The sequence below is a fragment of the Dendrobates tinctorius genome, unplaced genomic scaffold, assembly GCF_039654945.1.
Source record: "Dendrobates tinctorius isolate UK_male_01 unplaced genomic scaffold, ASM3965494v1 ptg000039l, whole genome shotgun sequence".
NCBI classification, from domain to species: domain Eukaryota; kingdom Metazoa; phylum Chordata; class Amphibia; order Anura; family Dendrobatidae; genus Dendrobates; species Dendrobates tinctorius.
This window is the reverse complement of record NW_027361707.1, coordinates 66,630,227-66,644,746: the sequence shown is the minus strand read 5'-3', so window position 1 is coordinate 66,644,746 and position 14,520 is coordinate 66,630,227. Positions and strand designations below refer to the sequence as shown.

The 14,520-nt window shown below is 41.3% G+C and overlaps 1 protein-coding gene across 1 annotated transcript in view; it reads right to left on the bottom strand.

Moving 5' to 3' along the window:
- Window positions 1–1,708: 1,708 nt before the first annotated feature.
- Window positions 1,709–14,520, bottom strand: part of NWD2 (NACHT and WD repeat domain containing 2) — a 301,930-nt gene continuing 289,118 nt past the window's right edge. Inside the window, exon 7 of the mRNA XM_073574727.1 lies at window positions 1,709–6,727. Within this exon, the coding sequence (XP_073430828.1) occupies window positions 2,795–6,727 (3,933 nt within the window). The 3' untranslated portion in view covers window positions 1,709–2,794. The remainder of the gene's footprint in view (window positions 6,728–14,520) is intronic.

The following is a 14,520-nucleotide window of genomic DNA, read 5'->3' as shown; positions in this document are numbered from 1 at the left end:
GGAGAGGGCGGAGTGAAGATGGTAAAGCTGGTGACAGCACACTGCTCTGCTCTTGGCAGGTCAGAGAGAATTGCGCCACTATAGGAGTCTGACAGAACATTGTACAGTGCCTTGCGAAAGTATTCAGCCTCCTGGAACTTTTCAACCCTTTCTCACATATGCTTCAAACATAAAGATACCAAATGTAAATTTTTGGCGAAGAATCAACAAGTGGAACACAATTGTGAAGTTGAACGAAATATATTGATTATTTTAAATTTTTGTGGAAATTCAAAAACTGAAAAGTGGGACGGGCAATATTATTCAGCCCCTTTACTTTCAGTGCAGCAAACTCACTCCAGAAGTTCATTGTGGATCTCTGAATGATCCAATGTTGTCCTAAATGACTAATGATGATAAATATAATCCATCTGTGTGTAATCAAGTCTCCGTATAAATGCACCTGCTCTGTGATAGTCTCAGGGTTTTGTTTGATGCACAGAGAGCATCATGAAGACCAAGGAACACAACAGGCAGATCCGTGATACTGTTGTGGAGAAGTTTAAAGCCAGATTTGGATACAAAATAATTTCCAAAACTTTAAACATCCCAAGGAGCACTGTGCAAGTGATCATATTGAAATGGAAGGAGTAGCATACCACTGCAAATCTACTAAGACCCGGCCGTCCCTCTAAACTTTCATCTCAAACAAGGAGAAGAGTGATCAGAGATGCAGCCAAGAGGCCCATGATCACTCTGAATGAACTACAGAGATCTACAGCTAAGGTGGGACAGTCTGTCCATAGGACAACAATCAGTCGCAGACTGCACAAATCTGACCTTTATGGAAGAGTGGCAAGAAGAAAGCCATTTCTCAAAGATATCCATAAAAAGTGTTGTTTAAAGTGTGCAACAAGCCACCTGGGAGACACACCAAACATGTGGAAGAAGGTGCTCTGGTCAGATGAAACCAAAATGAACTTTTTGGAAACAATGCCAAACGATACGTTTGGCGGAAAGGCAACACAGCTCATCACCCTGAACACACCATTCCCACTGTCAAACATGGTGGTGACAGCATCATGGTTTGGGCCTGCTTTTCTTCAGCAGGGACAGGGAAGATGGTTAAAATTGATGGGAAGATGGATGGAGCCAAATACAGGACCATTCTTGAAGAAAACCTGTTGGCGTCTGCAAAAGACCTGAGACTGGGAAGGAGATTTGACTTCCAACAAGACAATGATCCCAAACATAAAGCAAAATCTTCTATGGAATGGTTCACAAATAAATGTATCCAGGTGTTAGAATGGCCAAGTCAAAGTCCAGACCTGAATCCAATTGAGAATCTGTGGAAAGAGCTGAAAACTGCTGTTCACAAACGACCTCCATCAAACCTCACTGAGCTCGAGCTGTTTGCCAAGGAAGAATGGGCAAGAATTACAGTCTCTCGATGTACAAAACTGATAGAGACATACCCAAGCGACTTGCAGCTGTAATTGCAGCAAAAGGTGGCACAACAAAGTATTAAGTTAAAGGCGACTAATAATATTGCACGCCCCACTTTTCAGTTTTTGAATTTCCACAAAAATTTAAAATAACCAATAAATTTCATTTAACTTCACAATTGGGTTCCACTTGTTGTTGATTCTTCACCAAAAATTTACATTTGGTATCTTTATGTTTGAAGCATGATATGTGGGAAAAAGTTAAAAAATTACAGGGGGCCGAATACTTTCGCAAGGCACTGTATGTATGACATCCTCCACATGAAGCAGGGCAGGAGGACGGTGATCGTAAGAAGATCACCGGATCAAGACCAGAGACCCCATCAGACCAGACGCCGACATCTGTGAATATATAATAATATGTCTTTTATGTACCTTGCAGAGTAGATCGGGGACAAACAACATTATAGTATGCTGTAACAGGGGGCTTCCAGGTGCTAGATGTACTTTATATGGGGGAAACCTGGTGACAGATTCCCTTTAGCACATGAATATCGAAAAAGTGTTATCATCAGAGTAAAAGTATTGAGAGAAATATCACAACCTATGACTTGAAAGAAAGGTTTCAGCCCTACCTCTGTTCTACATGAGACTCTACTGACCCTTGATGAAAAATCCATAAATTATTGTTTTTTTGTGCAGGATTTGATTTGCTCACAATGAAAAGCAAGGCTTCTTGTGGAGACAATCCAAGAGGTCTTGGTGCAATCCATGAGTGACCGCAGAGCCACATGGAGGTACTCCATCGATATGGGTCTATAGAAAAAAGTGTACCACAATATATATATCTATGAAATCTATGTACTATTTATAGTGGGTCCTAAAACATCCTATTTAGCATTTTGATATATTTTCAGATTCTTTTTTGTCTAGTAGATTGGTTTTATTTTTTTATCTAGTACATCGAGTACAATGGTTGATGTTTCTCTTTGCCTGCCATTAGCAACCATTCTAATGAGACTTTTCATTTTGTAAAATAAAGCTAAAATTATGAAAATATATCAAAATTCTGAAAAAATAATGTAATACCCAAGGCTCACTGAGCAACAATATACTATTTCTATTATAGGCCAAAGAATGTCAGTGCACAAGGAAAAAACCTTGATCTGACCATTACTTTACTTTTTGCACAGGAAAAAATGGCATGTAGTGCATGCTGAATAACAGTGATGGATACGATTCTGCGATACTTTCAGTGATGCTTCTGTCATTAGGGGAATGTACCTTTTATCCCCCCCCATACAATGGTAAATTTCAGGACTAATTTGTAAACATTTTTGAACATACACTGTATTACTCATACGGTGGCTTCAATTGTTAGCGGCAAAGCTCTGTCCCCTGCAGTCAATGGCAGAACACATTTTCTCATAGCAAAAGTTATGTTTTTTGGTCGGTGTTGATTCTGTTACTTCACCAGTTTCGGAAACTGTGATCGGGCTGTCTCTTGCAAACACTTCAGTGGATTCCCTCCACAAGCAGTCAGGTGCCATTTTATAGATGTAATTATTGCATTTTGGTCTATGAAAGTGAGTTTTGTTATTGAAAATTTGTCGGCTATTGGAAGTGGCAATTTTAATTTTTAATGTTGCATCCACCCGGTCTACCACGGTGTAAGTGCCAATGCTCCCATCATCAAATCCTACAACAATATTGAGATGCCTTTGTGAGAGTGCAAGAAAGGTTGGAGATTTATATAATGTACAAGCACCAATACTTCTCCCATCCGCGAGTCTCATCACTATTAAACTCGAGACAGAATTATCTTCATCATCTTCACCATTTTGGAAGCAAATGTAGACAAGATAACGCCCATCGCAAGACAAGCTCTGTTTCCATATTATCCCTGATGCATGTACTTCTCTGAGTTTTCCAGTCTGAAGATCTAAAACGTTGAACTTTTCGTCTCCATGGGTAATAATCCCAAGCTTTCCATTGGGAGAGATTTCAAAATCATTAAGATTTCTTAAGAAGTTAGATGGTAGCTGGACTCTTCTGCAAATGGCTTCATCAGCAAGGCTCCAGATGCTCACAGTCTCAGTAGATGTCATGAAAACAACAAACTCAGGACAGTCCGGAATTAATTTGAAGTTGATGATGGTTGATCCATCATCGCAGCAGAATTTTTTCGTTATGCTTCCTGTCCATAGGCTTACAGCCAAAAGTTTGTTCTTGGTCATTCCAATCAAAAAAGTATTTGCAGTAGTTATAAGTGCATTTTTTAAGGCAGCTAGGATATTACATACTTTATGGCCAGTTGCGAGTCTCCATACTCTGGATGCATTTTGCTCGCATAAAGACACTATAAATTGATCATTATGTGTAATTAAGAGTTCAGATATTCTTTGACCACTAATTCGGAAGAGATTTTCCCCGGTTCCAGTATGCCAAACATATTGATTGCATTTGTCATCGGAGGTGACCAACAGTTCTCCTGTAGCAGTGAGTACACCATTTTCTACAATACCTTCATGCTTATAGGCAGATTCAATGAAGCCAGTGTTAAAATTCCATTTTTGAACATATTCAGATCCATCAATTGAGTAGATGAAATCTCCTCTCCCGGACAGTAATACCGTGTGGACTGCTCTCCCAGTCTTGTCAATATTGGACATGGCGGTTAAGATGTCAATGTCCCAGATAGAAAGCACTCCACTGATGGACAGTGATAAAAGTAAATTATGATGACTAGATTTCACTAATTTTACGATACTCCCTGACATCTCTTGTAAACTTGCCATGCATTGCCCCGTGTCTCTTCTCCAAACAAATATAGATGAGGTATTTTCTATGGAAGCAATAATACAGTCACAGTTCCGGGAAAGAACAGCTGATATAAATCTCTCATTGCGTTTTGCCCTAAACTTTTCAGAAACTTTCCACATACGAGTGTCTAGAAGTTCAATGCTTAATGCTTTACAAATTAAAAGTGCACTTTGGTCTTCAGACAGCTCAGTGCTGATAACATCACTGGTTCCCTTTGTACAATCAAACTCTTCTGTCAGTTGGGGATTGGCTATTTCCTCTATATTCCAAACAGAAAGGCTCCCTTCATTGTCGATCATAACCACTTCTTGGGTCGTATCAAGAACGAGAATATATTTCACAAACCCACCAGAAAATTCAGAGGTTACAGTTGACAATTTTTCACCAGTGCCTAAGTGAAATATTGTGGTGGTATTGAGGTATTGGCCACAAAATGCATATAATCCGTCCGAAGAACACTGGATGCACGTTACTTCGTACCAGCAATGGAAATTATAAAGTGGCCAACCATAAAGTAAATCTATAACATTAACATTTTTACTTGCTTCCAACCAGGCTAGTGCATGTGTATGAGATAGCGTGAAGCCATTGATTAGGTTTGGCCCACCTCCTACACTTTTGGAACCTTTAACTTCCACTTCAGAGAGAAGGCAAGAATTTAGGTTGTCGTAAATTAACAAAGTATTTTTTGCTGTGGATACAACAAGATATTTTTCATCTGCTGTAAGCTTCATTCCCATAACAACAAATTCAGTAGTGGTTATTTGTCTTAAAAGTTGCCTTGACTCAACATCCCAAGTACTGATTGTGCCATTCTCAAGTGCAGAAATGATTATATTTGGGCTGTAAGTAGGAAGAACCTCTGTTACATGCAATGAGCTAGATGACAGAGTAAGTCTTTCTGGAGAGTATGTCACATCCATGGAAGAGTGCAGGGGGACAATAGAACAATATTTAGGTCCATCTTTGTCACATTCTATAAGAAGGTTTCTGAACTTAGGCAAAGAACTCACAACTGGAAGAAGAATTTGCTGCAGTTCAGCAGAGAGTGACCCTGGATTTTTCAGAACCTTGTTTTTTATGCTTTGAAGAGTACTTGCGAGAAATTTCAGTTCTTTTTCTTGTGAGTAATTATATGCTATTTCAATATCATTTAAAGCCCTATCATATTGTCCAATTTTGATCATTGTATAGAGCCAGCTAAAATTCATTGTAATCCCAGACATTATTTCATCTGTCATTCCACATCTTGTTAAATTATGTAGTAGTTCTGTCATTTTCCTATGATTTACAAAAAAAATATCAGGCTGTAGAGGATTACACTGAAATGCCCATGGCTGCTCAGGAGCCTGCCTGTCAAATTCATTTTCATCATTGAAGTGTATTTCATTGCTAAGTAATCCCCTGCGTTCATTCTGAATGCAATTTTCAAAATAGTTAGGCTCATTGTAGAATGGCTTTTTCCTGCCTCCTGACCATGCACCGAGGAAGTAATCTGCCATATTCACATGCATTTCTTGCAAGTCGTCATCATTGCTGAGATACAACTTTTGGGCGATTAGGTGGAGATGTCTATTAGACCAAACCAAAAGGTTACAATTTCGTATGTGTCTTTCAACTAAATACCCTGCAAGATCATCTTTAATTTGTGCAATGATCGTATATGGTATCCTTAATGGATTCAGCGTCTTCCCATTTGCTAGTAATTCATTCATGACATTATTATCAAGAGCCAGAATGTCTTCTAGTTCCACCTCGCTGAGTCCCATTTTAGCCATTGTAATATATCCAAGTGCTCTTGAGATCAACCTCAGTCCACACTTGTTTTCCAAAGAACAGAATAACTGCTCTATGTTCTCATGAACTGTGATACAAAGAGTAGATTCATCAACATCCTTATGGGACCTCCAATTTCTCACCTCTCGAAATGTCAGGTTGACAAACATTGGCAGAGTACATCTAGAAAATGCTTCATTGACATAGATCTGTTGACCTGATGTTACTTTTCTTTTAACTCTCAATAGCTGATGTTTAAGTATTTGGCTGCACATTTTCCTATCTCGTGGAATGAGTTCTATGTAGTTGTCCTCGTTCTTTATAAGGCACCGTAGTTTTTGGAGGATTCCATGCTTTTTTGGCAGTGTTGACAATATTATGCGAACTGTGCGTGGAAGATGAATTGGGAGCCACCAAAGCTTCCTGGCATCATCACCATCTGTAAGTTGTTCAAGGCTGTCTAATACAAGAACGAGGGGCTTATGAAAAGAAGACTCATTCAGCAAGTTTAAAAAGAGCTCTCGCAGATCTACAATCTTTTTAGGAATGCTCTGCAGTAAACATCTGTAATTCACGGCTAGCTGCTCACAAAGGCTTTGAAGCAAAGAGCTTAATTCAGAGCTCATTTCTGTAGATCCAAGAAATCTAACAATGACCACAGGATTAGATTCTGGTCCCATTTCTTCCTGAAGCCATGAAGAGACCTAGAACACACAAAAAATGTTTATTAACTCAGGTTCGGAAATGGTAAATACAGCTACAAATGACATGAACATTACAATTACCGTAATTAAACTAGGGTCATACGAATTTAATTTTTTTTTTTAATTAGACTTAAATGATATTCAGTATTATTTAATGCATTGTATTTATTGTTTTTCTCTAAATATAATTTTTTTAATTAAATGCCTATAATTTAATAATATTTAATATGATATGAGATATGAAATAGAGATAATTGACCAAAAACATTGGTATACATCCGTTAGTACCCTAAATCAATAGATGATGTTGAAATTTGCTCACTGTAAATTGAAATAAAACCTGATGGTCTAAGCATTAAAGGAGGAGTGAAAAAGAAAGCAGTGTTGCTGTCATTTAAGGGTAAATCCCAAAATTATTAAGGGAATCTGTCAGCTGGATTTCACACCCCAAACTATTTATATGTGCATGCAGCTCTTTAAAAAAAAGTCCAGCAATACCCTTACATAGCTAGTCCTCTCCTCAGTTACTGAGAAATCGGTGTTTGAATTGATGTGCAAATTAGGCTGTAGATCTGAAGCGTCTGTTACGCCAGCTCTATTCTCCACCCAGTGCCAACTCCTCCTGCTTGACTGAAGGCTCACACAACATAGAGGCTGTCAGTCAAGCTGGAGGAGGAGGTTATGGGTGAGGAATAGATCTGGAGTGACAGAGGCTTCAGATCTACTGTCTCAAAGGCAAATCAATTCAAACACTACTTTCAGAGTAACGGACTGCCCAATTAAAGTTATTTTTGGACTTGTCTCTGAAGGCACTACACGTGCATATAAATAGATTAAGGGTGAAATCCTGCTGAAATATTCCCTTTAAGCTATTCTCTATTCTTTGGAACTTGGGAATCAGGCTCTGCAGAGCCTTTATGGAATGGAGAAAGGGTGGATGCTTGAGCTCTTATCCTGGAAAGCATGGTGGACAGTATACTAAGGATGTTAAATGATCACCGATCAGCACTCATTTAATGGCCTGTTTAGACAGACTGACCACAATTCTATGTGCACACAACAATTGTTAATACAATTTTGCTGTGTGCATATAATATTAATGCTATCGGCAGCACATCACTTGTTTAAACCGGACAATATGCTGCCGAGAAAGATTATTTTAATGCTGGCACATGTAAGATTAAGAGATGGTAACCCTGAAGAGCCTCTGCATGATGTAACATTAGTGAGGAAAGACTGCTATCTGCTGGCCGGACGAAACTATGCATTTTCAGATATAAAGGTCTGCGGTGGGATTTGATGCCACGTAGAGGAGTGGTGCGGACGTGGGCCAGAGACTATACTGAGGCCAGTGTGACAGGCCTCAGAAGAGATGGCACCCCTGAAGAGCCCTTGCATGATGTGGCATTTCAATATTTGCAGATGACACAAACTCTGCAGAGTAATCAATACAGAGGAGGACAAATTTATATTACAGGAGGATTTATGTAAACTAGAAGCTTGGGCTGATAAATGGCAAATGAGCTTTAATGGGGATAAATGTAAGGTCATGCACTTGGGTAGAACGAACAAGATGTATAATTATGTGCTTAATTGTAAAACCCTGGGCAAAACAGTCACTGAAAAAGACCTGGGTGTATGGGTGGACGACAAACTCACATTTAGTGGCCAGTGTCAGGCAGCTGCTGCAAAGGCAAATAAAATAATGGGATGCATTAAAAGAGGCATAGATGCTCATGAGGAGAACATAATTTTACCTCTATATAAGTCACTAGTGCGACCACACTTAGAATACTGTGTACAGTTCTGGTCTCCGGTATAAGAAAGACATAGCTGAACTGGAGCGGGTGCAGAGAAGAGCGACCAAGGTTATTAGGGAACTGGGGGGTCTGCAATACCAAGACAGGTTATTACACTTGGGGTTATTTAGTTTGGAGAATCGAAGGCTTAGGGGTGATCTTATTACAATGTATAAATATATGCGGGGACAATACCAAGACCTTTCTAATGATCTTTTTACTCTTAGACCTGTGACGGGGACAAGGGGGCATCCCCTACGTCTGGAGGAAAGAAGGTTTAAGCATAATCACAGACGCGGATTCTTTACTGTACGAGCAGTGAGACTATGGAACTCTCTGCCATATGATGTTGTAATGAGTGATTCCCTACTAAAATTTAAGAGGGGACTGGATGCCTTTCTTGAAAAGTATAATATTACAGGGTATATACACTAGTTTCCTTAGTGTTGCGTTGATCCAGGGAGCTAGTCTGATTGCCGTATGTGGAGTCGGGAAGGAATTTTTTTCCCCAATGTGAAGCTTACTGTTTGCCACATGGGTTTTTTTTGCCTTCCTCTGGATCAACATGTTAGGGCAAGTTAGGATAGGATATGGGTTGAACTAGATGGACTGAAAGTCTCCCTTCAACCTTAATTACTATGTTACTATGTTACTATGTTATTAGTGAAGAAAGACTGCCATCTGCTGGCCAGACTAAACTATGCACCAGAAGAGTTGCAAGGGGACCTGTTATGAATGAGTCACCGAGGAGGAAAAAACAAAAAGCAAGCTAAGCCCAGAAAACCGGAGAGGTTGGTAACTAGCGGATTGCAGACCCCTGATCCTATTCACACAACTAGCAGTAGCCGTGGAGCGTGCCTACGGTGGTCCCAGATGCCTCGTCACGGCCGGACAACTAAATAAGCCTAAAGAAAGAAAGGGAAAATCTAAACTGCCCCAGAGCAGACCCAAAGCAATAGACAGCCCCCAACATGTATTGTCGGTGAAACAAGATTAAAACACAAGCACAGATAGAAAGATAGGCTGAGCAGCAATGGGGCCCTCACTAACTAGAAAGGACAGGAAAGAAAAGCTGGTGTCTGCAATCACGCAAAAAACCCTGCCAAAAAATGTCCAACACGTCTGATAGAAAAAGGCCCTGAAGTCGATAAGACTTCAATTACCTATATCAGCGCTCAGGTATATTCTGAAGACAGAGCAAAAGAGATCAACTGATCAGAGACAAAAATGGGGATTCAGCCCAGTTCCAGCCAGGGCTGGCTGAACACAAAAACTAAGTAAACCAGACAAAAACTCATATGAACAATAGCAGAGAAAACTTAGTTTTAGCTTTAAGAAGGCAGGAACCAAACTGGAAACCAGAAGCCACAGTCAGGAGAAATCACCAGCAAGAAACTAGGGAGTCGGCTGCCTCAAATCCAATCAGAAACTCCTGATATCCAATCACAGTCCTCTATTACCTCCCTTCACCAACAGAGGGAGTCCAGATAGAGAACTCACTACTCCTCTGTCAGCACAGCCAGCTCCATAACCCTCACCAGAAGCCATAGGCAAACCCGAAAATGAGCTCACAACAGTACCCCCCTTGAGGAGGGGTCACCGAACCCTCATCCACGCCACCGGGCCGATCAGGATGGGCCCGATAAAAAGCACAAACCAATCTATCGGCATGAATATCAGAGGCAGAGACCCAAGAATTGTCCTCCTGGCCATAACCCTTCCACTTGACCAAATACTGGAGTCTCCGTCTAGCCAGACGAGAATCCAGTATTTTCTCTACCTTATATTCCACATTACCTTTAACCAATACAGGGTCAGGAGGTGCCGCCATAGGAACTACTGGCTCAACATATCTCTTCAACAGCGACTTATGAAACACGTTATGGATCTTAAACGTAACAGGAAGAGCCATTCGAAAAGAAACCGGATTAAGAATCTCCAAAATCTTGTAAGGTCCAATAAATATTGGCTTGAACTTTGGAGAAGCCACCTTCATAGAGATATTCTTTGATAACAACCAAACCATATCACCCACTTTAAACCGGGGACCAATGGTCCTATGCCGGTTAGAAAACTGCTGGGCCTTTTCCTGGGAGAGAGACAACTTATCCACTACTTGGTCCCAAATCTGCTGCATTCTCTCTACCACAGTGTCAACACCTGGGCAGGCTGAAGATTCCACTTGCCCTGAAGAAAATCGAGGATGAAACCCAAAGTTACAGAAAAAGGGGGACATCAAGGTGGCAGAACTAGCTCTATTATTTAAAGCGAATTCGGCCAAGGGCAAAAATGAAACCCAATCATCCTGATCAGCAGATATAAAACATCTCAAATAGGACTCCAAAGTCTGGTTTGTTCTCTCCGTCTGCCCATTGGTCTGAGGGTGAAACGCAGAGGAGAAGGACAACTGAATTCCCAGCTTGGAACAAAAGGCTTTCCAGAATCTGGAAACAAACTGAACTCCTCTGTCCGACACAATGTTCTCAGGAATCCCATGCAACCGAACCACCTGTTGTAAAAACAAGGGTACCAACTCTGAGGAAGATGGCATCTTTGGGAGTGGTACAAGATGGACCATCTTAGAGAATCTATCACAAATCACCCAGATAACAGTCATTCTCTGAGAGACAGGAAGATCAGAAATAAAATCCATTGAAATATGGGTCCATGGCCTCTTAGGCACCGGCAAGGGCATCAACAACCCACTAGAGCGAGAACAGGGTTTAGACCGGGAACAAGTCCCACAGGACTGCACAAAATTCCTGACATCACGAGATAAGGCAGGCCACGCAAAAGACCGACTCACCAAATCTCTGGTACCAAAAATACCTGGATGACCAGCCAATGCGGAGCAATGAACTTCAGACATCACTCTCTTCCTCCACTGGTCAGGAACATACAATTTTCCCATAGGACAACGCTCAGGTTTGTCCTCCTGGAATTCTTCCAGAGCACGTCTCAAATCGGGCGAGATGGCAGAAAGAACTACCCCCTCACCTAGGATGGTAGTAGGCTTGGTCACAATAGGAGAATCAGCAAAGAAACTCCTAGAAAGGGCATCTGCCTTAACATTCTTAGTGCCTGGAAGAAAGGAGACCACAAAATCAAAACGCGTAAAAAACAAGGCCCACCTAGCCTGTCTAGGATTCAAGCGTTTGGCCGACTCAAGGTAAATCAAATTCTTGTGGTCAGTGAGGACCACAACTTGATGTCTAGCTCCCTCCAACCAATGTCTCCACTCCTCAAATGCCCATTTCATGGCTAACAATTCCCGATTCCCCACATCATAGTTGCATTCAGATGGGGAGAACTTTTGGGAAAAGAAGGCACAGGGATTCATTTTAGACGTCACCGGATCTTTTTGGGACAAAACAGCTCCTGCACCAATCTCTGAAGCGTCTACCTCCACCTGAAAAGGAAGTGAGACATTAGGTTGCCGCAAAACCGGAGCAGAAGTGAACCTCCGCTTCAGCTCCTGAAAGGCCGAAACAGCCTCTGAAGACCAAATCAGCACATCAGCACCCTTTTTAGTTAAATCAGTCAGTGATTTAGCAATACCAGAAAAATTAGCTATAAATTTACGATAAAAATTAGCAAAACCCAAAAACTTCTGGAGAGCCTTCAAAGAAGTGGGTTGAACTCAATCATAAATGGCCTGTACCTTGGCCGGGTCCATTTCAATAGTTGACGGAGACAAAATAAATCCCAAAAATGAAATCCTCTGTACACCAAAAAGGCACTTCGATCCCTTAACATACAAGGAATTCTCCCTCAAAATCCGGAACACAGTCCAAACATGTTCCACATGGGAATCCCAATCCCTGGAAAAGATCAAAATATCATCCAGATAGATGATCAAAAACTTATCCACAAAGTCCCAGAAAATATCATTTATGAAGGATTGGAAGACAGAAGGGGCATTAGTGAGCCCAAAAGGCATCACCAGGTACTCAAAATGTCCCTCCGGAGTATTAAACGCCGTCTTCCATTCATCCCCATGCTTGATGCGAATAAGATTATACACCCACCTGAGGTCAAGCTTAGTAAAACAGCAAGCACCTTTAACTCTGGAGAATAAATCAGAAATCAGGGGTAACGGATACTGATATTTAACCGTAATTTTGTTGAGGGAACGATTGTCAATACAAGGCCTTAATGAACCATCTTTCTTGGCCACAAAAAAACTCCCAGCACCTAAGGGCGAAGAGGATGGTCTAATATGACCCTTCTCCAACGACTCCTTAATATAAGATTGCATAGCCTCATGTTCAGGTACAGATAAATTGAAAAGTCGACACTTGGGAAATTTACACCCAGGGCTCAACTCATTGCACAGTCATAACTCCTATGAGGAGGCAAAGACGCAGACTTGCTCTCACTAAATACATCATAAAAATCAACCAAATAGTCAGGAACATCATGCGACTGGGGAGAGGTGGAGAAAACAGGAGTGTCGCCAAGAGCACACCAACAACCCCAACGCACCACAGACACAGATTTCCAATCCAAAACCGGATTATGGATTTGCAACCAGGGAAAACCCAGAACAATGGTATCATGTAAATTATGCAACACCAAAAATCTGAAATTTTCTTGGTGGTCTGGGGCAACCCGCATTATCACCTGGGTCCAAAACTGAGGTTTAGCATCAATACCCCTCAAAGGAATAGGCGTCCGCAGAGGTGTCATAGGAAAACCACAACGTTTAGCAAAATCCAAGTCCATCAGATTCAAGGCCGCTCCTGAATCCACAAAAGCCTTCGCGGAAAATGTGGATAAGGAGCAGATCAGAGTAATTGCCAAAAGAAACTTAGGTTGTACACCACCCACAGCAAATGTGTGTGCAAAACGTTTCTCTCGTTTAGGGCTGACAGAAATAACATGAGAGGCATCTCCACAGAAAAAACACAGCTTATTACGCCTTCTAAACTCCTGACGTTGCGCCCTAGACAAAACTCTATCATATTGCATAGGTTCAGACATTTGTTCAAAATGTGGCAGCGCCTCCCCTGTAGTCTTGCGTTCACGTAAACGCTGATCAACATAGAATCGTCAAGACCAGAGTGAACAGGAAATACCACCATAGTATCTTTTAAAGTTTCAGACAAACCCTTCCGAAAGAGAGCTGCCCATGCACTATCATTCCATGTAGTAAGGACCGCCCACTTTTGGAATTTCTGACAGTATAACTCTGCAGGATCCTGACCCTGGTTCAATGCCAATAGGGCTCTCTCAGCTTGATCAATAGCATTAGGTTCATCATATAACAACCCCAAGGCTTGAAAAAATTCATCCACATTAGTCAAAACAGGATCTTCAGGTGTCAAAGAAAACGCCCAATCCTTGGGATCACCGCGCAGCAAGGAGATGACAATTTTAACCTGCTGCGCAGAGCTCCCCGATGAGTTAGGCTTCAAGGCAAGAAATAATTTACAATTATTCTTAAAATTCAAAAATTTAGACCGATCCCCAAAAAACACATCAGGAGTAGGGATCTTTGGTTCAACAGCATGTGAATGAGTGAGATAGGCAGAAATTCCACGCACTTCAGCAGCGAGCTGCTCCACACGATCAGACAATTGCTTAATCTCCATCAAGGAGAAAAAGAAAAAAAAAATCTTCCTACGGCCCCAGAGAAAAAGAGGAGAAAATATACATTAAAAAAAAATTCTGACACTTTTTTTTTTTTACAATTCTCTCCTGCTTTTGAGTACCATAGAATCTGCGGTATGGCTGGTGATTCTGCTATGAATGAGTCACCGAGGAGGAAAAAACAAAAAGCAAGCTAAGCCCAGAAAACCGGAGAGGTTGGTAACTAGCGGATTGCAGACCCCTGATACTATCCACACAACTAGCAGTATCCGTGGAGCATGCCTACGGTGGTCCTAGATGCCTCGTCATGGCCGGAGAACTAAATAAGCCTAAAGAAAGAGAGGGAAAATCTAAACTGCCCCAGAGCAGACCCCAAAGCAATAGACAGCCCCCAACATGTAT